The sequence below is a fragment of the Chrysemys picta genome, chromosome 12, assembly GCF_011386835.1.
Source record: "Chrysemys picta bellii isolate R12L10 chromosome 12, ASM1138683v2, whole genome shotgun sequence".
Taxonomy (NCBI): Eukaryota; Metazoa; Chordata; order Testudines; family Emydidae; genus Chrysemys; species Chrysemys picta.
In genome coordinates, this window is record NC_088802.1 from 8286959 (window position 1) to 8309664 (window position 22706).

The window sequence follows — 22706 nt, forward strand, 5'->3', positions numbered from 1 at the left end:
GTACAGCAAGTTAGATGCTTTATTAACTCTCACAATTGCGCAGAGGGAGAGAGCTAAGCAGGTCTCTCTCAGGTAACCAGTTACAGCAAGCATTTATACCTTTCATTACAGAAATAATGAGGGACAGCTGCATTTTGTTTATACACAGGCCATCTTGATATCTCATTTCTCACTTGTTTTGACTCTTGCCAACATACAATATTTTCTATACCTTATCTACACAAGGTCTTCTACACCTTATCTATATACCAGGTCACAATGACTTCTCACACAGTTCTTTCTCACCCGCCTCACACAATCCTCGCTTCTACAAATCTCGCGTTATCAGGGTTACAGTTAGCCTGACTCTTGCTAACGAACTGTCATGTATTGCAGTTCCTTTCTGTCAGTTCTTTCTCCGCTTCCACACAACTGTATTAAAAATGTCTGAGCTGGTTCTGCCCAATGACCAGCTAGCATGATTTTAAACAGGACTGTCCGTGTCTGTGCTAGCTGCATAGTCGTGTTTAGTTTTATGTTAGTTAAAGCACCTGTTTTTTTTTTTTTTTTTTTTTTTTTTTTACCTTGATGTCTTTTCTCACTGTGGACAAACCCAAGGGGTAATTTCGCCCAATACATAGGGTGAGATTTGTTGAAGGTAAAAATAGGCTAAAAGCAGCATTTTCTCACTCCTGGCAAAGTTGGTCTCCAAGCGCGTAGAGGCCCAGCGTAGAGGGCCTCTCTGCCCTTCACACAGCTCTCCCAGACAAAGAGAGATGGCTGGAGTGATGCTCCCCAGCCCCTCTTTATAACTATCTCTATGGCTTTGTGGATGGGTCATGGCTGCAGCTCTAGGGGGAGAGGCTGGCTGGGTCCTCCACGGTCATAGAGAGTAGGATGCTAGAGGCTGCAGGAGTGTGTTTCATGGGCATGTCTCAGGGACAGAGTATGAGCCCCAGTTCTTGGCTCAGAGTTGTGAACAAAGCAGGGAGTCCCTTGAATCCCATCCAGAAGAACGGGTAGATTGTCTCCCGGTGAAAGAGGCCGGAAGTAAAGTGAACATTGAGTCCCAAGTATTAGCATCAAAAAATGCCACCTGTCTCCCTTCATAGTCCAGATAAACTCGGATCTTGGTGGAGTCGCAGCTCAGGGTGAGGGGGATCTGCGCAGGGGAAGTGAGATTCCAGTACTGGTCCCTGCTGCACTCCACAGCCCTCGTCCCCTCCTCTGGGTTAAAGCTGATGCATCCCTTCCTGCTCACAGACTTCCTCCCCCCCCCCCCCCCTCCCCCCCCCCCCCCCCCCCCCCCCCCCCCGATCACCAGCTCCCAGTAATGCCCCCGTGAGGTGAATCATCACAGCCCAGCACACAGGCAGCAGACTCACTCTCTGGGGATTGTCAGCCAGAGACAGGATGAGCTGGGGGTGAGCTGTGTCTGGATCTAGAGCAGTGGTTCCCAAACTGGGGTTGGTGAAATGTTACAGGGGGTTCTGGGGGAAAAATTCCCTAATGGCGGACAGAGCTGTCCCTAGGGACCCCGGACAGCACAGGGCCAGCAGCCCGGAGCCACTGGACTTCCAAGAGCTAAGCAGATCAAAGCAAGCGTATCTATCACACTGAGGAGATTTAAACTTCAAGACTCCTTATCAGAAATGGAAAGGGAGGGGGATATCTTTTGCTGTTTTTAAAATGAAATAGGCAGCTAGTCTTGTTTTAATAATTATTATGAAGAACAAGTTTAAGCTGTGTTGTAACGTGTGTTGTTTGCCTGGACTGCTCATGACCTGAATGCTTGTGTAGGAGGAACTCTTTGAGTTGGCTTCTTAAAACCGTGCTGGTTCACATCTGATACTCCTTGATGAAACATAGGAGCCTTGTCTTATAACAGGCTTATTCAAAGTGATACAAGCTATGAAAGTGAGAGCTTCGAAGAATGTTGCCATTTTTATAATGTAATAAAAATACTGTAATGATTAATAATTAATAATCGTGTGTAATAAGCATGTCATAAAAACAAATGTTATATTCCCAAGCTCACTGCTTTTATCATTTATACTCAGGTAAATGAGAAAATCCCTGGGAATATTCATTTTTAGGAGGGGAATCACGAAATTTGACATTTTAGTGAAGGGGGTTCACAAGTTGTTAACGTTTGGGAACCACTGATCTAGTCACACTCACTGCAGAAAGGTACCCGACCGCTAGGGGGTGAGCTGAGCCCTCGGAGGAGGGTTTGATTGTGCCAGTGACAGACTCTGCTCTAGCTGGAGAGGGAATCAGGCAACTTCCGTCTTTCCGGCTCTGAATGGGGAGCGGCTCTGAGATGGCAGCAGAGCGCAGGGGAGTCACTGCTCTGGCACACACGGGTCAGGGACAGAGTGAAAGGATCAATCCACAATTGAGACTTAGCATCTTTCCCCTTCTGCATCCACGGCTCCCCCCAGAGGGGGACAAGATCTTCAGTATCCCAGGGCCAGTCCCAGTAGATTATAGCAGCAACAAACTCCCCCTGTGCAAAATTCAGAGCTTACAAAGCCAGAAGAAGGGACCTCTGTGCTCACCTAGTTTGACCTCTTGTCAGTGGTGCAAGTAGAAATAATTTCTTGACGGTACTGCCCTCGTGGGAGGGACATGGGGAGAGGTGAGCTCAGGGCTGGGATAGCAGAGGGCTGTGGGTTGGGATTGGGCGGTACTGGCAGAGCTGGGGGGAGTTGGGGCCAGTTGGGGGTTGGGCTAGCGGGTCAGGGTTGAGGGGCACCAGCAGAGCTGTGCATGGGAGGAGGGTCTCTGCAGACACCCCGCGTTCCCCCCCTTGCAGAGGAAGTCGCGGCGCTATTACCCCACCCGCCTGGCCATTAACTTGTCCTCAGGAATCTCCGGCACCACCACGGACACCCACTACCAGGGATTCATTGTGGTAGAGACCAATTACAGGGTCTATGGGTATACAGGTCAGAGGTCAAGGGCCAGGGGTCGCCCCCATGGCTAGTCTCTGACCCCCGATCCCCTCCTCACGTGGGGAGTGTGGGGTAAATGAGAGCAGCAGCTGCTGCCTAACAGGCCAGAATCATGGGAGCCAAGGGGGAGGGGTGAGAGCACCTTTAACCTCAGCTAGTCGCTGCTGTGCTACTGAATCCAAATCAATCAACGAAGAGCCTCTAAACCCCGCTGCTAATAGCTCAGCAGCCCCCATCTCTGTGTCGGCTTGTACAGAACTTGGCTTGTTGTGAGTCTCTAACTCAGTGATACTCAGAGCTCAGTGATTCCGGAGCCCCATTAGCCACCAGCATCACCCGAAAGAGCCACAGGTGTGGGAATGACGGGGAATATTTAGTTGATAATTATTCTCAGTGCAAATAATTTAATAACTTCATTGGTTAATAACATAGATTGGTTAATAATTAAATCACGGTGTTTTAATATCATGTGCTGCAAAGAGTCACAGGAGAGACACATTAAAGCGCCATTTGTGGCTTGCACCTCAGTCTGAGTTATCACTGCTCTAATTTATATTCTGTTTCTAAATATTTGGGTTTGTTTGTTTTTTCTCCTATCACATGAGCTCCTTTGTCGTCTTGTGACGTGAAGAATTTCTGGTTTCTTGGCTTGTCGTCAGGACTTCTCCTTGGTGGAGCATTTTGCCTCACTCCTGCACCCCAGTGCTTTCTTCACGTCCCCACCGACGAGGACCGCTTACTTCCCAAATATTGACGCAGGTTACCATACTATCTTCTTTGAAATTCCACCCTGCTGGAATTTGTACTAAACTAAGGGTACGTCTATACTTACCTCCGGATCTGGCGGTAAGCAATCGATCTTCTGGGATCGATCCCGGAAATGCTCGCCGTGACGCCGGTACTCCTGCTCCGTGAGAGGAGTACGCGGAGTCGACGGGGGAGCCTGCCTGCCACGTCTGGACCCTCGGTAAGTTCGAACTAAGATACTTCGACTTCAGCTACGTGAATAACGTAGCTGAAGTCGAAGTATCTTAGTTCGAAGTGGGGGGTTAGTGTGGACCAGCCCATAGATGTGTGCATTTGTCCAGCTAGACACACATGCCATTGATATCCATGGGAATTGTCACCGCGTTTACGTTAAGCACTTGTTCAATTTTTTTTTTCTGGATAAAGGCCTTAATTTACAAGGCAGTATTAAAATAACTGATTCACTGTTGCTTCTACCAAAGAATCCCTCTCTCCCCCAATGTCAATATAGTCCTATAATATTATTATCTGTTTGGACTTCCAGTGATAAATAATCTTGTTTATCCTTTATATAGAAACTCTTCCTCCTTATCACGTCTTTAGCGAATTTCCCCATCCTGCAAACACTGAAGCACGTTTCTCTTCAATTCTTTTTCTTAACTGTGTGTATTGTATTAGGACCCAAGAGCCCCAAGTCATGGCCACTGTGCAAACACAGACCAAAAAGAGAGCTCTGCCCCATACAGCTTAGTTACTTCCTTACGTACATTATTTTTCTACTGCAATGTTTATTTCTAATTGGATAGTTTATTTTCCTAACATTTTCTCTGTGCTAAGTATTTTTGTTCAGACATATTTATAAAGGGCGTCCTTCATTCTGATAAGTGTCCTTTTCTCTAACAAAGCTAATAAAGATTTTTTTATTTTTAACAAAAAAGTTACTCGTTTGCCTTGGTGTCAAAGCAAATTCTATTCCTCTACCACAGTATTAAAAAAAAAAAAATAAAGGGGGGGGGGCACATAATTCCAATCCAGATCAATTCTGGTCACAGTATCACACTTCTACAATACGGACCACAGGCTATAGACATCCTCAGTCGCTAATATTCATGAGTGCCTGTACTTCAGTGTCAGTTGCATTTTTCCGTCCCTGAGGTTTGATTGAAATCAGCACAAAGCAACCAGATTCTACCGACAGCCCGACTCTTGCAGCCTGAAGTTCTGACTCTGATGCTAAAGCACAATTATTTTTAAGAGATTAACCCTGACACTGCTACTCTGTGTGGCTACCAAGGCTCCTTTCGCCATTAGAGATATTTGCATACGAATGTCTACAGACCCCAGTTGGGGTCTGATCTACACTAGTTACACTGCTCTAGCTATGGTAGTTAGGGGTGTGATTTCCCCCCACCAATATAGTTATACACCACAGCCCCAATGTGGATGAAGCTGTACCAGGATAAAGGTGCCTCACACCAGTAAAACTTATTTCCCTTCCAGTGGAAAGAACAGACACACCAGCACAGGCATTTTTAAATGGGTAGAACTGTGTCTGCACCAGAATAAACTGGCAAATCTTTCTAAGCTACACCAGGCCTGTGTGGCTTTTGTGGGGATGCTGCCAAAAACTGAAGCATATTAAGCTTAAAGAATTCACATAAGCTTTAAAACTGCAATACTTTGTTTTTCGGGCATCTGGTTTTTTTGACCAAATCAAATTTCCCACAGAAAGTCAATGGCTGAAGATAAAATTCATTTCACTAACAACCTAATTTTCCAGTCAAAAATTTTTTAGGGTGAAACTTTCTCGCCCGTCCCCATTGACACTGTTAGGCCCACAAGTTAGACTGTAAGAAAAGCAAAAGGTAAGCGACAGACACGGATTCATAGAAAATGATCGCTCCCTTGCATCCTTTTAGGGGGTGTAACCTTTCCTTCATCCATGTTTTGCCATCCTTTCCCTAACAGCTGAAGGCAGGATTCCAGGAGTCCGTGCCTGGAAGTACCCCCAATCACCAGGGCCTTGACTTGTCTGAAAAAGTTTTGTGCAGTCCAGACACAATATGTATGTAACTAGTTCAAGTACCCATCAATCGAAGGCCTGCTTTCCAAAACCAAGTTCAACCAAGGCCTCTACGTATAGGTGTTTCGGTCAGTGTGATGGGTCAAGGAAATAAGGACGTCCTAACATTTCACGGGAACTGGCCATAGACTTTACACAATTAGCGTCTCCTGCAGTAGACTCCGTCGGTTGGTGGGTTCCATTGTTGGCACACCTTCCATTTCTAGACATCTTTAGCACACCATCCCGACATCAACAGGAGCCCCAAAAACAAGTTGTTACCTATTTTACAAAGAAGGGGCCCTGATGGGCTCTTAGCCGCATCTGCTGGTTTCCTGAACCTCCAGTCCCTCTAGTTTTTCACATGGTAGTTAGTCCTAGACATTTCTACAGCCTTCAGCGGAGCACCTCACAAGTAGAAAGGAATTTCGCTCCTCCACCCTTGTGAGCAATGATATTGCTGGTTAACTGGCTAAACAGAGGTACAGAGAGGCAAAGGGACAGTACGGATCTGTGGCCGAGGAGGGACTGTCTTCACCCCAAACCTCCCTTCCCTGCTAAGGGGGGCAGACAGTGGCCTTGTCAGCATTCCCATCCCCTCACCAAACTTTCTCCTTTTTCCCCGGCCACAAAAGTCCCTCTTTAGACCCAGGGCCAGCTCTAGGTTTTTTGCCGCCCCAAGCAAAAAAAAATTTGGCTGCTCCCCACCCCAGCCCTGGGCTCTCTCTCCCCCGCCCCACCCACACCGCCTGCCGCCCCAGCCCTGGGCTCCCCCCCGCAAAAGTGACCTCCTCGTTCACCACAGCAATCCCCACTTACACTTGCAGTGGGGATCAAACCGTTTCTCCTATTTTTATTTCACTTTCATCCCCCGCAACCCCATCTTTAGTGCTTCAAATGCACATGGAAGGCATAAGGACTAACCCTCAAACCTTGTACCCAGAAAGGGATGGGGATCTAGTAAAGAGGGTTCAGGCAGAGGAGCAGGTGTGGGGGTGCTTGGGGGGCTCTACACTGGCAGAGAGGCGGGGTGTGATGTACTCGCAGAGGAGGATGGAGGAGGAGAGGGGGTATCAGGAGGGTTGTGGGAGAAGAGGTGCAGGGGAAGGGGAAGGTGCGGGAGGAGAGGGCTGGGGGAGGGTACAAGGGGAGAGGTGCGGGTGAAGGGAGAGGACAAGGGGAAGGGGTGCGGCAAAGGAACGATGGGGCGAGGTACAAGTGGAGGGGCTGCGAGCGGGATGGTCGGTACAAGGGCTGAGAGCGGCAGGCGCTGACAGCTGCTTCCCCAGCCCCGTGCAGGCAGAGCCGAGAGGACAGACACTGACCCCCCCTCCAGGTGTCCAAGCCGCGGGGGTCCCCAGGGCAGGCAGCGCGGGGCTGAGGTGGGGAAGGTGTGTGGTTGGCTGGGTCTGGGGGCAGGAGGCGGCAGCTCGGGCTGCCCAGCCACTCGCCCTGTCAGCGCGCGAGCCGGGATCCACCCCCTGCCCAGCGCGGCGGCGCCTGCACAGCCCCCTCGGGCGGGGAAACGCCGCGCCGCCCTGGGGAGACTCAGAGCAGCAGCAGGACCCCTCCCCCCTCCCTGCATCCCGGGCCCCACTTCCCTCCCCCCTCCCCGGCTCCTCACCCCCAGGCTGGGCTGCAGGTCAGGCTGCCCGGCCGCTGGAGAGCCGGAGCATCATCCCCCGGAGCTGAGCCCCTCTCGCCGCCGCAGCCGGGCTCAGCTCCGGGGATGACGCTCCGGCTCTCCAGCGGCCGGGCAGCCTGAACTGCCGTCCAGCCTGTGCGACTCCGGCTGCCATGAGCGCCCTCTAGCGACTGCAGCCAGAACTGCAGCGTCAGTTCCAGCGCAGCCTGAAAGCCTCAGCTGACAGGGAACAGCTTGGTTCAGGGCCGGCTCCGGCTTTTTGTGCCCCAAGAAAAAAAAAAGGGGGGGGGCTGGAGTGCCGCCCCTTGGAAAGTGCCGCCCCCAAGCACATGCTTGGAGCGCTGGTGCCTAGAGCCAGCCCTGTTTAGACCTGAGTGGAGGCAAGCGCTGGCCTCCAGTGGGGGGACAGAGGCGCTAAGAACAGGCTCCCGAAGCCGAGATGTTTGTTGGGGTGAGAGTTTTAGATTCTGCGTTGGCTTTTCTGTGCCCCGAGTCCCTCCACCAGGGGGTGCCCTTCAGCGTCTAACAGCCTGGACTTGTTGATATCCCCCTGGGTGCAGGGAAATTCAAGTCAGGGCTCCCCTGCTACACCACGCCTGCCTGTAGGGGGCACCCTGTGTCAGCCAGGAATGATGACACCCTGCCAGCCAGCCAGCAAATACAAAACTTTCAAATGGGAGCTTTATTCAGTCCTCTCTCAACAGTTACAAAAAACTATTTACAGGGGTTGGGCTGGATTCTCCTGTTCCCCTCGTGTAAATCCAGAGACCCCCTGGAGCCAGGGCTGGATGCTGAGCGCGGTGTCAATCCAGGGCAGCCCATCGATGGCAGTAGAGTCAGGGCTGGATTCTGATCCGGTCGGCCAGTGTGAATCCGGTCACTCCAGTTCCGTGCATGGAGTTGCCACTGGTGCAAATCAGGTGTGACTTCAATTTAGTTACTCCAGATTTACACCAGCTGAGAGGGGGATCAGCCTCACTAACGCCAGTGGGGTTATTTATTTACACCCATCGGCAAAAGCAGGGTCAGTCACTTTGTCTCTGGCCCCTGGCCTAGCGCAGGATGGGAGCTGGCGCCCCCTAGGGGAGAAAGGCCCCACAGGAACCTCCTCTGGCTGCTGGAAAGCAGGGCTGGCTCCAGGCACCAGCTCAGCAAGCAGGTGCTTGGGGCGGCCAAGGGGAAGGGGCGGCACATCGGGCTCTTTGGCGGCAATTCGGTGGCGGGTCCCTCGGTCCCTCTTGGAGGGAAGGACCTGCTGCCGAAGAAGAAAGCGGCACGGTGGAGCTGCTGTCAGGGCTGAGTTATGCTCCTCATGCCCCCGCGGCTTGATGCTTTCCAGCAGGGCCGGCTCCAAGGTTTTACCGCCCCAAGCGGCGGGAAAAAAAAAAAACGCGATCGCTATCGGCAGCGCAGACCCACTCACACCTACTCTAACACGATCGCAATCCTAAGTCACATCTTGGAAGGTGCATCCAACCCCACCCCTATCCAGAGATTCTGGGGTGATCAGCGAAGAAGCCCCTCAACAACTGATGCAGAGGGATGGGACCAGTTAGCCCCCACCCCTGCGACAGGAGGGAAGGGTTGTGTGTCATCATGTAACCCTTTCGCTGCTGGAAAGAGATCTGCCAAAGGAGAGATCCAGTTTGGGGGAAAGGGCGTGCAGGGGTGAGGGGGAGGCGCTGCAATTTAACCCCTTCCCTGCTGGAGATCCACTGAGCTTCCTGATGTAACCGCTGGACACTCAGTGCAGCAGGATCCCCCACTGCACCAGATGTCAGGAAGCGGCAGCCCAGTCCTCAGGGCCGGGCGCGGGGTCCCCTCAGGAGCTCTGCTTCTGCCTCTTCCAGAAGCGCTTGACGTCGGAGTGGCCGGCGGGCGTCACCACCATGAGGCGCTTGGCGGGGTTCTCAAAGACCAGCACGCCCAGGTCCTGGGTGTGGTTCCGCAGCAGCTCAAAGTCCATCTGGGACAGGAACTGGTTGTACAGCACGCCTGCATGGGGGGAGGGATGCATGGAAGGAAAAGTGGGAGAGATGGAAGGAGAGGGACTGGGGCAGAGAGGGGGAGGAAAGATGGATGGATAAATGGGGGGAAAGAGGCAGAGTGGAGGATGGAGAGGGATGAAAGGATGAGTGGAGGAATGGAGATGACAGAGGGATGGAGAGATGGATGGAGGAGGAAGAGAAGGCTAGGACAGATGCATAAGTAGGAAGGAAAAAGGGAAGGATGGAGGGAGAATGAGGCAGGGGAGATGAATGATGGATAAGTGGGATGGAGGAGGGAGATGAGAGGGGGATGGGGCAGAGAGGTGGATAGAGGACAGATGGAGAGATGGGTAAGTGGAATGGAGGGAGGGAACGGAGAGGAGAATGGGGCAGAGAGGGAGGAAAAAACCCCATCAGACTCCATCAGGGCACCATCCCCTCCCCCGCTGCCACCCCCCAGCCTCCAGCCCTCCCCACAAGACACTCACCATTGGAAAAGCGCAGCCGGTCGTGCTCCAGCTCCCAGAGCCGGATCTGATCCGTGATGGTCTGGGGCAGCACTGGGGTCTGCGGGGTGAGCAGGCGAGGAGTCACTTAGCAGCTCCTGGCTCCACGACCCACTCCCAGCTCCCAAGGATGGAGACCATCTAGGCACCCATAGGGCCCTGATCTCTATGGTATCTGCCCACTGGGTCGCTGGACCCTCCCCTGTCTCTAGCCCAGCCCCTTTTAGCTCTGCCCTGGCTAGTTCACTCCAGCCCCTAGGACTTAGGGAAATGCTGTCATCAGTGCTATCCAGACTGGGGACCCAGGAGTCCTGGCTCCCAGCTCCCCTCCTCTAACCACAAGATCCCACTCCCCTCCCAGAGCTGGGGATAGAACCCAGGAGTCCTGACTCTCCCCCTTCCCTCCTTCCCCCCGTGATTCTGGCCTGTTAGACAGCAGCTGCTGCTCTCATTTACCCGGCACTCCCCACGTGCCGGGGCCGCAGTGAGGAGGGAATTGGGGGGTCGGAAACTAGCCACGTGGGTGACCCCCAGCCCTTGACCTCTGACCTGTGTACACATAGACCCTGTAATTCAGGGGTTCTCAAACTGGGGGTCGGGACCCCTCAGGGGGTCGTGAGTTTATTACATGGGGGGTCACGAGCTGTCAGCCTCCACCCCAAACCCTGCTTCGCCTCCAGCATTTATAATGGTATTAAATATAAAAAAATAGTGTTTTTAATGTACAAGGGGGGTCGCACTCAGAGACTTGCTGTGTGAAAGGGGTCACCCGTACAGAAGGCTGAGAACCCCTGCTGTAATTGGTCTCCACGACGATGAAGCCCCAGTTGTGGGTGTCCGTGGTGGTGCCGGAGATTCCTGAGGACAAGTTATAATCTACTGGGACTGCCCCTGTGATACTGAAGATCTTGTCCCCCTCTGCGGGGAGCCGTGGATGCAGAAGGGGAAAGATGCTAAGTCTCAATTGTGGATTGATCCTTTCACTCTGTCCCTGACCAGTCTGTGCCAGAGCAGTGACTCTCCCCTGCGCTCTCCTGCCATCTCAGAGCCGCTCCCCATTCAGAGCCGGAAAGGCGGAAGTTGTCTGATTCCCTCTCCAGCTAGAGCAGAGTCTGTCACTGACACAATCAAACCCTCCTCCGAGGGCTCAGCTCGCCCCCTAGCGGTCGGGTACCTTTCTGCAGTGAGTGTGACTCTAGATCAGGGGTAGGCAACCTATGGCACATGTGCCGAAGGCGGGGCACGCGAGCTGATTTTCAGTGGCACTCACACTGCCCCGGTCCTGGCCACCGGTCCGGGGGCTCTGCATTTTAATTTAATTTTAAATGAAACTTCTTACACATTTTAAAAACCTTATTTACTTTACATACAACAATAGTTTAGTTCTACATTATAGACTTATAGAAAGAGACCTTCTAAAAATGTTACAATGTATGACTGGCACGCGAAACCTTACATTAGAGTGAATAAATGAAGACTTGGCACAGCACTTCTGAAAGGTTGCCGACCCCTGCTCTAGACCCAGACACACTCACCCCCAACTCATCCTGTCTCTGCCTGACAATCCCCCCAGAGTTGAGTCTGCTGCCTGTGTGCTGGGCTGTGACTGATTCACCTCACGGGCGCATTACTGGGAGCTGGTGATCCAGGGGGAGGGAGTCTGTGAGCAGGAAGGGATGCATCAGCTTTAACCCAGAAGAGGGGACGAGGGCTGTGGAGTGGAGCAGGGGCCAGTATTGGGATCTCACTTCCCTGCGCAGATCCCCCTCACCCTGAACTGCAACTCCATCAAGATCCAGATTTCTCTGGACTATGAAGGGAGGCAGGCGGCATTTTTCGATGCTAATACTTGGGACCCAATGTTCCCTTTCCCACCAGCCTCTTTCACCAGCAGATAATCCCCCCATTCTTCTGGATGGGATTGAAGGGACTCCCTACTTTGTTCACAACTCTGAGCCAAGAACCGTGGCTCATACTCTGTCCCCGAGACATGCCCCATGAAACACACTCCTGCAGCCTCCAGCATCCTACTCTCTATGACCTGGAGTACCCAGGCAGCCAGCCAGCCTCTCCCCTCGGAGCTGCAGCCCTGACCCATCCACAAAGCCATAGAGATAGTTATAAAGAGGGGCTGGGGAGCATCACTCCAGCCATCTCTCTGTCTGGGGGAGCTGTGTGAAGGGCAGAGAGGCCCTCTATACTGGGCCTCTGTGCGCTTGGAGGCCAACTTTGTCAGGAGTGAGAAAATGCTGCTTTTAGCCTATTTTTACCTTCAACAAATCTCACCCTATGTACTGGGCCAAATTACCCCCTTGGGTTTGTCCACAGTGAGAAAAGATATCATGGGTAAAAAAAATTGTATTTTAACTAACATAAAACTAAACACGACTATGCAGCTAGCACAGACACGGACAGTCCTGTTTAAAATCATGCTCGCTGGCCATTGGGCAGAACCAGCTCAGACATTTTTAAATACAGTTGTTAGTCTCTATTCAAGGCACTAATGCTGTGATTTGCAAAAGAACCAAAGAGACTTAAGACTCATTGAGTTTCAGTGGAATTTGTGCTACTAAGTAATTTGGGGTGAGATTTTGAAAAGCATCTAAGTGCTACTTAGTGTTGTGTTAGTCAACCCATTTTCTAAAACGATGCATTTTCTCAGGGTAGGTAAACTCCTGGTGTTCACATTAGAGTCCCCCAATGATGATTGGGGCCTGGTAGGACCACCCCATTTGTATGCCTAACGGGGGGAAAACGGATAAAAGTGTTACAATATCCTATAACTATAGATGTTGATGGGTAAAGGTGTAAAAGAAAGACAAACAGACTTGGTCAGTCTAAACAAAAAGGCCTACCGATATAACTCAAGGACTGTGTTAAGATCATGCCTGGTTAAACAAGACACCAATGAACCAAAAGTGGTCAGAAATTAGACCTAACTGGTGGACAAAATAATGAGGAGATGAGATATGTGACCCACCCTTTCCTTTTGGGCTCCTTAAAAGAAAAGACTTTAGGAGGAAAAACAACGGCAATGTTGGCTGACAAAGACAGGAGAACGATAAGGAGCAAGTATCAGGGGGTAGCCGTGTTGGTCTGTATCTACAAAAACAACAAGGAGTCTGGTGGCACCTTAAAGACTAACAGATTTATTTGGACATAAGCTTTCGTGGGTAAAAACCTCACTTCTAGTAAGTGCAAGCTTCACCATCACACCGTCTCCTGAGACTCTGGGAATCCACTATCCTGATCCTGAGAGATGTGCAGACCAGTGGGCTGGAGAGAGGGACCCAGATGACATTTCTACGCCTACGGTCTCCAGCTAATTCCTAAACCGCAATGCAAGACTTTGTCTCCCCAACTCCATGTGCGTCCTTTTACTTCCTCACCTTACTTCTTTTCTTTCCTGTCCCTCTTCTTTTGCCTTCTGTTTAAAACTGTTTATTTTGCAACACTGCTGTAAGCCTGTGACAAAAAAGAGGCAGCTAAAATCAATGCCCTATCCCAGCCCAACGCTGGTTTAAATTTGTCAAGTCTTGGAGTGGCTAATAAGATCTATGTCTGTGTTTCTCCAGCAGAGGTCACATGTGAGAGGTAACACCAAAGACAAAAGCTGCATTTTCTCTCGTTGCTGTTCTTTATTTTTACCTCTTGTGTGTGTTTTATTGCTTTGTCTTTTAGGAAGGAGCCGCTCAGACTTTAGCAGTAGCTCCAGCCTATCTCAACTAACCTTTCCTGTCGTTCTCCCAAAAGAGGATAGTTATTAGCTTCTTTAATATCATATAAAGACTGTCAAACGGGGGTGGTGCGTTCTTTATAAAAAGACTCTACAGCTAAAGGGGAAGGGAACAAGCAATGATGTTAAAATGAAAGCCTTAATACTTTCTATTTCAAATGCTTTAATTGATTTCCCTTCTTTTCGGTACCTTTCATAAAAGCTTAAAGGGATTTTTAATTGCTATGGGTTTGCCATGGTACTAAGCAGGTTGAGATTTTTTATACCAAACCCTGAACCTTGTTTAGTAAACTGTTCAATGTCTATATGCATCCGAAGAAGTGGGCTGTAGTCCACGAAAGCTTATGCTCTAATAAATTTGTTAGTCTCTAAGGTGCCACAAGTACTCCTGTTCTTCTTTGTTCAATGTTGGACAATGATGAGCCCTTTTTAATCAAGGGTTCACATATTCCATTTAAATTAATATAACATTAATTCTATGGGGAATTTGTCTCAAAACCTTCGACAAGTTATGGTTCGCTACCGAGCTGATAAAACCTCCAGTTTCCCATGACACCATCCGATAACTAATATCCGCAATGCTGCTAAACTGTAGTTCTTGACAGCAGGAGATTTAGGAGCAGATCATATAAATTGAGTTGAATATAAAACTAAATATCCCGAGGGAAGCGACTCCCTTGACAGGGATGGATGATGACACTCTTAAAGGTACAGTTCCCCACAGACACATGGCTCTGGTCAGTGGACGCCTGGTTTGGGACTCAGGTGATCTGGATTCTAGTCCCAGATCTCCTCACAGACTCACCATGTGACATAAGCCCCCTGAGGAACCGACTCAGGCCAAGTGATTCCTTCCAAAAGCGAAAGTAAAGTGCAGTTTGAAATGGGAGGGAAAAGGAGTCTTAAAATTATGGAGGTTTTGTAATCAATGTTCAATAGATAGAACAGGGACCAAATATAAGGGGATTTTATATCAACATTATAGAATCAGAGGGGGGAAAAAAACAAAATCTCAGGAAATTTTACATCAATATTTCAATAAAGAGAAAAGGGGCCAAATTTGATGGGATTTTATATCAATATTTGAGAATTGAAGGGGGAAAGGGACAAAGTCTGAAGCAATTTTACATCAATATTCAATGAAGCAAAAGAAAAGATCATCTGGTGGAACTCATTGCCAGGGGATGTTGTGAAGGCCAAAAGTATAACTGGGTTCAAAAAAGAACTAGGTTCATGGAGGATAGGTTCATCCATGGCTATTAGCCAAGATGGTTAGTGATGCAAGCCCACGAAGCTGGGGGTTGGCCGACAGAGGATGGATCACTTGATAATTGCCCTGCTCTGTTCATTCCCTGTGAAGCATCTGGCCGGGCCTCTGTCGGAAGACAGGATACTGGGCTAGATGGACCATTGGTCTGACCCAGTATGGCCGTTCTTATGTTCTTAAAATATGAAGGAGTTTGCAACCCATATTTGAAAATCAGAGGGAAAAGAAACCAAATCTGAACGGATATTTTATCAATAATTTCAATAATTGATCATTGGAGAGAAAAGGCATTTAATCTGAAGTGACAGTTATTCATAGAGGGTTTAACCCCCACCACATCATCTGTCCATGATGTGGGGCAATAGTTCAGGCCAACTGTTTTCCTCCAAAACCAGATGTGCCTGCAGTTTAATATGGGGGGAGACCCCCAGACCGAGGGGATATTTTCATCTGTATTTGAGAATTAGAGGGGAAAGGAGGCAAAATTAGAATGGATTTGAGATCAACATTCAAAAATATGAGTGTCAACAGCTGAAGGGATTTTAGAGAAATGTTTGAAAATGTGAGATGTGTCAACATCTGAGGAGCCTTTTGACCAATATTTGATCATTAGACAAAACAGTGACGGAATCTGAGGGATCTCAGGTCAATATCTGAACATATGACAGACGTGTCGGCGGCGGAGGGGATTTTGGAGCAATGGTTGATCACTGGAGAGCACAGCTGACTCGCAGGGATTTTAGATCCATAGTCAGTAACTTGGGGGAAGGGGTTACAGCTGAGAGCACTTTCCCCCCATAACCGATCATTAGAAGGTAAAGAGACCAGCGGGGGGGGGGGGTCGGTTGATAATATTATGTCCCTGGGACAGACGCCGCTCGCCAGCCCGGCTCCAGGCACCAGCGAAGGGGGCCAAGGGAAAGGGGCGGCTCGTCCCGCAGTCCCTCGAGCGAAGGACCCGCCGCCGACCTGCGGCAAAATAGCTAGAGCCGGGTCTTGAGCGACACAGTGTGACTGGTTCCGCGGTAAGTGAGCTAAGTGGAAAGTCCCATTGCCAGCGAGGGCGGCTCCAGCTAAACGGGGGTTTCAGTTTGTACATTTACCATCAACAAACCTCCACTTCTGAGTCACGCAGCGCTGAGCGGAAACCACAGTAAGGCCCTAAGATGCCACAAGTACTTCTGTTCTTCTTTTCGCAGTAAGGCTGCAGCTGTAACCGCAGCTGTCCCATATCCCCGGCCCGCCCCGCCGCAGGGCCTGTCACCCAATCCCAGGCCGCGACTGAACGGAATTTGCATGTTTGGCCCCGCCCCGAGCTCTATCGCAGACATTGCGCGTTGCCCCTCTTCCTCCAGATCTACCGCCCCGCGCCGCCGGCAGAGCAGCGGGCGCAGGCCGGTGAGTGTCTGTTACCCCCGGGCCGGGGCAAGGGGGGCGCGGGTCTGGGGGGGGGAGACCCGGCCCCAGAGACACGGGGGTATTTGGGGTCGGGAGAAGGGAGCTGGCGGAGACCCAGCCGGGGGGCGGGGGAAATGGGGCGGGGGGAGCTGGGGGAGAGAAGAGACACATGGGGGAGTCGGTCCAGGGAAACTGACTCACTCCCAGAGCCAGGACATGCCGGGGGGGCAGGGAGAGTCCCAGCCCCATAGACCCCCCGAGGCAGGGGATATTGGGGGGAGGGGATGAGGGGAGAAGGGGGCAGGGAGAGATCCAGCCCCATAGACCCGTGAGGGACAGGGTGATGGGGTCAGGAGGGGAGAAGATGGGGCTGGCAGTGACCCAGCCCGGGGTGCAGGGGAAATGGGGCGGGTTGGAGGGAACTGGGAAGAGAAGAGACATGGGGGGGGGGGTGACACGTTGGTGACGGGGAAACTGACTCACTCCGAGTACATGGGGGTGGGGTGGAGGCAGATCACACTGGTCCCAGGGTAATTTCTGGGGGTGCTGATTCCCCACTCGGCTGGGGACCGAGCTACCGATGGGCTCAGCTCTGGGCTGAGGAGACCTGGGGTGGGGCAGATGCAGGGGCTGTGTGTGTGTCAGGCGGGGGGGCTGGAACTGGGGGAGCTGCAGCAGCCCCTGGCTTGAAGAGGTTTCTGTTATATACAGGGTTTACAATTGCTCTTGCAATGGCTCTCAGCCCCCCCGTAGAAATTGTTCTAGCACCACTGGCCTGAGGTCAACTTTTAATGCACTTTGCAGCCCCACTCAGGGCCTGCCTGGCTCTCCTAGAGCAGGCGAGTGCCCAGCTCTCCTGTGGCAGGTCTGGGGAAAGCTCGGTACAGATACTAACCGCGCCGGGGAGCCCGGACGAATATTGGTTGGACAGAGGAGCCTGGGGCAGTTTTATCAGAGAGCAAAAAGTGAATCCAGAACACAGCCCTGGAGCTGCAGTGCTAGGGGTGTGGGCTTGGGTCTCCTGTACAATCTCCCTGCACCCCCTCGTGGCATAACACGTTCCCTGCATAGAAGCATAGTTGTGGGAACTGGGGGTGCAGAGGGTGAAAAGTTCCAGGTGCTGTGAGAACGAAGCTGGCATTATGCCATCATTCTTGAGAATCCCGAGCTGTGCTGCACCCGTGTGGTGTGAGGAGGAATTGCGCTTTTTAACATTACTTTTGAACACACATGGTTACAGTTTCATTAGCATGTTTTCAGCATCCCCACAATAAAAAGTGATCGAGCACCACTGCACGGACGGGCTTGCTACAGACACTGCCTGTCCTCTGGCCTGCTGCCCTTTCTGTATCACAAACCCGGAAGAGGGGGGCAAAGAGAAGGATCAGAGCGTAGAATTCAGGGCTTGCCTACAGGGAGACACTCAGCAAAATTAATTTTGATTAGCAAAAGGTGTGACTTTAAAGTGGAGTAGTTAAATGGCATTGAGCCCCAAACTAACCCCATAGAATAATTGACCTTACTGAGAGCAGTAGAGCACAAAGCTATTTCTTTACAGTTTATAGGAGAAAGCTAAATATTCTACAGTTCACACCCCTCTTAACATGAGAGCTTTGGGGAGGTTGCAGAGAGGTCCCCTGTATCCTCTACTATGACCAGAACTATCTACAGAAGTGAGGTAACAAACTTTCTACAACTCTGCAGGATGTTGTGGGCCCTAGCTTATAACTTTTAGCTCAGTGGTTAGCGCACTCATCTGGGACCTAGGAGATCCAGGTTCAGTTCCTTCCCCTCTGCCAGAAGGAAAGAGGATTTGAACAGGAGTCTCCCACGTCTCAGAAGGTGCTCTAACCACTGGGATATGGGATATTCTGATCTGGGGCTCCCTCAGTTTCTCCTGTTGAAGCTGTTCTCCTGTGGATAAACCAATGAAAGAGTGATTGGAGCAGGTGGACTAGACCCAGGGTCTCCTACAAGGTGGATACCCTGACCTCTGGCCCAATGACTATTTAAGCCAGGGGTCTCAAACTCCGTTTACCTTAGGGCAAGTGCCAGTCCTCAAATCCTCCCAGCAAGCCAATCATGTCACTGAAGTTGGTGTTCACACCAACTCCCATCCCGTTTCTCACCCTTTTCCCTAGCTCCCTTGGCCTCTTGCTGCCCTGGCTGACTCTGCCTGGCAACTAATGATGCTTCCTCCATGGGTGACTACCCAGCAACTAGTGATACAGTCCCTGTCCCCCAGCCAATGGGAGCTGCGGGGAGTAGCACCTGTAGCAGACAGCCGGCTGCATGGTTCTCTCCTCCAGGGCTCTGCCGGCAACAGCAGGGATAGGGAACCTAGGGTGACCAGACAGCAAATGTGAAAAATCAGGACAGCGGGTGGGGGGTAATAGGAGCCATATAAGAAAAAGACCCAAAAATCGGGACCCCTGATTTAAGCACTTATCCACAGTGGAACAGAGTAGCATTCACTCTTGAGAGCCTTCTAGCAGCTGGGTGTGGTACTGCAATCTTCTCCCCTACTTCTGGTGCCCCCTATAGGTTGCTGACCTCACTCAGTGAGTCTTCAGTGACTCAGGCCTCCAGCCAGGTTTCTCAGTCAAAAATGAACCCCTTCCAGGGTAGCAAAAAGTTCAACAAACTGCCTGCCTCCCCTCACCAGGGTCTTCAGCCCCATCTCAGGGCCCTTTAAATCCAGCCCTTTGGTGACATTCCTAGAGGAATCTTGTCCCCTGCTCAGGGCTTAGGCCACTTCACCAGGCCCAACCACTGCTCCAGATTCCAGCCCAGAGACCCTATAAACAGCCTCTGCTCCTCCTTCCTGGAGCAGGGAGTATTAGGACCACAGGGCCTCCAGGAGGAGGCCACAAAAGGCCAGGTACACCCCATCACACAGTCATCCAGATTTTGGGTGCCAAAATCCTGGCTTTGTTTGGGTGTCAAAGCCAAAATCCTGGGGTTAGATCCGATAGGCGCCTATAAACACTTGGGGGGAATGAGGGGAGATATTGGGGATAGGGGAGGGAATGAGGAGAGAAGAGCAAGGAGCACTCTCACTCCACCCAGCAGAAATGGGGCTTGGGGAGAAGAAAACTGGGCTGTGTGAGAAGAGACAAGACAGGAAAGCTGTTGAGCATGTTTTAAGAACCTGTCTAGACTTGAAAGCTGATTCACCTCACCCCCTATGTGTGCATCACTGAGCCTTGTACAGAAATAGCCTTGTGTTTTAATGCTGGGCTGGTTGTCTGCTGTTCCCCAAACCCTGATGTAAGAGGCACTCTTTGCTGTTTGGTTTCTGAACCTTTTGGGAAGAATGAGGTCACGTTTTCTATCTTCTGCATCCACTAGGGCTAGAAACTCAATTTTATTTTTTTAAATGAAAGCTGAAGTTCTCAATAGCCATGTGATGCCAGGAGCTGGGCTCTTGGAAACCCCAAATACCGTGAGACCCGTAATAAAATCACATGGTGGCAATGCAGAGGCTGAGACTTTCAGAGCAGTCATGGGGATTTAGATATGTAATTATATGAATTGAAGAAATGCCTAGATTAGCAGTTCTCAAATGAATTTTTGCTCTATCTGCCCATACAGTCATAGCAAGCTCACAGTGGCCACAGTTTGAACAGTTACAATATTACACTGACAGTTCAGTGACATGGTTTTCATAGATTCATAGATTCTAGGACTGGAAGGGAACTCAAGAGGTCATTGAGTCCAGTCCCCTGCCCGCATGGCAGGACCAAATACTGTCTAGACCATCCCTGATAGACATTTATCTAACCTACTCTTAAATATCTCCAGAGATGGAGATTCCACAACCTCCCTAGGCAATTTATTCCAGTGTTTAACCACCCTGACAGTTAGGAACTTTTTCCTAATGTCCAACCTAGACCTCCCTTGCTGCAGTTTAAATCCATTGCTTCTGGTTCTATCCTTAGAGACTAAGGTGAACAAGTTTTCTCCCTCCTCCTTATGACACCCTTTTAAATACTTGAAAACTGCTATCATGTCCCCTCTGTCTTCTCTTTTCCAAACTAAACAAACCCAATTCTTTCAGCCTTCCTTCATAGGTCATGTTCTCAAGACCTTTAATCATTCTTGTTGCTCTTCTCTGGACCCTTTCCAATTTCTCCACATCTTTTTTAAAATGCGGTGCCCAGAACTGGACACAATACTCCAGCTGAGGCCTAACCAGAGCAGAGTAGAGCGGAAGAATGACTTCTCGTGTCTTGCTCACAACACACCTGTTAATACATCCCAGAATCATGTTTGCTTTTTTTGCAACAGCATCACACTGTTGACTCCTATTTAGCTTGTGGTCCACTATAACCTCTAGATCCCTTTCTGCTGTACTCCTTCATAGTCAGTCTCTTCCCATTCTGTATGTGTGAAACTGATTTTTCCTTCCTAAGTGGCGCACTTTGCATTTGTCTTTGTTAAACTTCATCCTGTTTAACTCAGACCATTTCTCCAATTTGTCCAGATCATTTTGAATTATGACCCTGTCCTCCAAAGCAGTTGCACTCCCTCCCAGTTGGTATCCTCCGCAAACTTAATAAGCGTACTTTCTATGCCAATATCTAAGTCGTTGATGAAGATATTGAACAGCACCGGTCCCAAAACAGACCCCTGTGGTACCCCACTTGTTATGCCTTTCCAGCAGGATTGGGAACCATTAATAACAACTCTCTGAGTACGGTTATCCAGCCAGTTATGCACCCACCTTATAGTAGCCCCATCTAAATTGTATTTGCCTAGTTTATCGATAAGAATATCATGCGAGACCGTATCAAATGCCTTACTAAAGTCTAGGTATACCACATCCACAGCTTCACCCTTATCCACAAGGCTCGTTATCCTATCAAAGAAAGCTATCAGATTGGTTTGACATGATTTGTTCTTCACAAATCCATGCTGGCTGTTCCCTATCACCTTACCACCTTCCAAGTGTTTGCAGATGATTTCCTTAATTACTTGCTCCATTATCTTCCCTGGCACAGAAGTTAAACTAACTGGTCTGTAGTTTCCTGGGTTGTTTTTATTTCCCTTTTTATAGATGGGCAGTATATTTGCCCTTTTCCAGTCTTCTGGAATCTCTCCGTCTCCCATGACTTTCCAAAGATAATAGCTAGAGGCTCAAATACCTCCCTATTAGCTCCTTGAGTATTCTAGGATGCATTCCATCAGGCCCTGGTGACTTGCAGGCATCTAACTTTTCTAAGTGATTTTTAACTTGTTCTTTTTTTATTTTATCTGCTAAACCTACCCCCTTCCCATTAGCATTCACTATGTTAGGCATTCCTTCAGACTTCTTGGTGAAGACCGAAACAAAGAAGTCATTAAGCATCTCTGCCATTTCCAAGTTGCCTGTTACTGTTTCTCCCTCTTCACTAAGCAGTGGGCCTACCCTGTCTTTTTGGTTATTTGGAAGTGTCATGCAAATACAATCCTTTCCATGTAAAGCATCTCTTACGATTTGCATAAGTTGCAATGGTTTCTGTTAAAATTGGTGCCAACAACACTAAGTACTTTTCTTCCCACACACTAACTTACCCTCTTTAGCGTGTAAGTCGCTGCTGCACTTTGCAAAAGGAAGCGCTGACAAGCCAGAGTTACTTGGGTCGCTCTTCCTGAGTCTGGTGTCAGCTGGTCACTTTCCGTGCTTCTCTTTTAGCGAAAGAGTTCAGTATGTCCATTGTAGCGCACACAAAATGTGAAGCGACTCTTGTGATGGGGCTGCCCTTGCCAGTGGCTTCCTCCCAACTGGACCCTTTGGGGAGGCTGCTGGTGGCCGTGCACCAGGATGCTCTGTGCGTTGTGCTGCAGCAGTGACAGCCCGTGTACTCTCCCTGTTGGACCCCGACAGTCACTGCGGTGCCAGCCAGCCCTGGAGCTGCTTGTGGGGCTCAGCGGAGAGCTGTAGCCTCTCCCTGCCCGCACCTTCCTGCTTCGGCTTCCTCCTCTCATGCTGTGAGATGGAGCAACAACAGAGCAGAATCGTCCCCTGTGTAACAGCCCCTGCTTCTGGCTGGCTCCGCCCCCTGCAAACTGATTAGCAGAGCCATGGGGCCCCGTGGTGAGTGACACTGCCCTCCTCCAATGGAGGTGAGCAGGGAAGCAGGGCGGTCTGGCTAATCAGGGCCTGCTGCTAGTGCCCCTTATGAAGCCAGATAAGGCGGACATGGAGAGAGGGTCATTCCGTCCCACATCCAGAAGCCCCCGCAGCCTTGCTGCGCTCAATGAAACACCCCCAGGCTCACTAGGGACGGGGCTCTGGTGTCCCAAAGTTGTGGTGGCTGCATGTGAAGTCTGGTGGCAGCACTTGAGAATCACTGGCCTAGATGAGCCAGCTGAGATCAGGGCCCTTGTGTGCACCTGTCTTCCTTTAATTTTAGTGGAAGATGTGTCCAGATCTCAA

General features: G+C 50.3%; 1 protein-coding gene across 1 annotated transcript; it reads right to left on the reverse strand.

The window, feature by feature from the left end:
* Window positions 1–8049: 8049 nt before the first annotated feature.
* Window positions 8050–16118, reverse strand: LOC135974844 (general transcription factor IIH subunit 4-like). The gene is made up of 3 exons (XM_065563878.1): window positions 16002–16118; window positions 9867–9945; window positions 8050–9385 (listed from the first exon to the last, which is right to left on the reverse strand). The coding sequence occupies exons 1-3, from the start codon at window positions 16116–16118 to the stop codon at window positions 9213–9215; spliced, it is 369 nt and encodes a 122-aa protein (XP_065419950.1). The 3' UTR covers window positions 8050–9212.
* Between the last annotated feature and the right edge of the window lie 6588 nt (window positions 16119–22706).

What these genes read in the sequence shown, in the direction of transcription:
- LOC135974844 (XM_065563878.1), bottom strand. Translation starts at nt 16,118, where the DNA reads ATGGGACAGCTGCGGTTACAGCTGCAGCCTTACTGCGAAAAGAAGAAC. An exon ending in TGCGTGACTCAGAAGTGGAG is followed by an intron (nt 9,946 to 16,001) that starts GTTTGTTGATGG and finishes CTCACCCCGCAG; the next exon opens with ACCCCAGTGCTGCCCCAGAC. An exon ending in CCGGCTGCGCTTTTCCAATG is followed by an intron (nt 9,386 to 9,866) that starts GTGAGTGTCTTG and finishes CCCCCCATGCAG; the next exon opens with GCGTGCTGTACAACCAGTTC.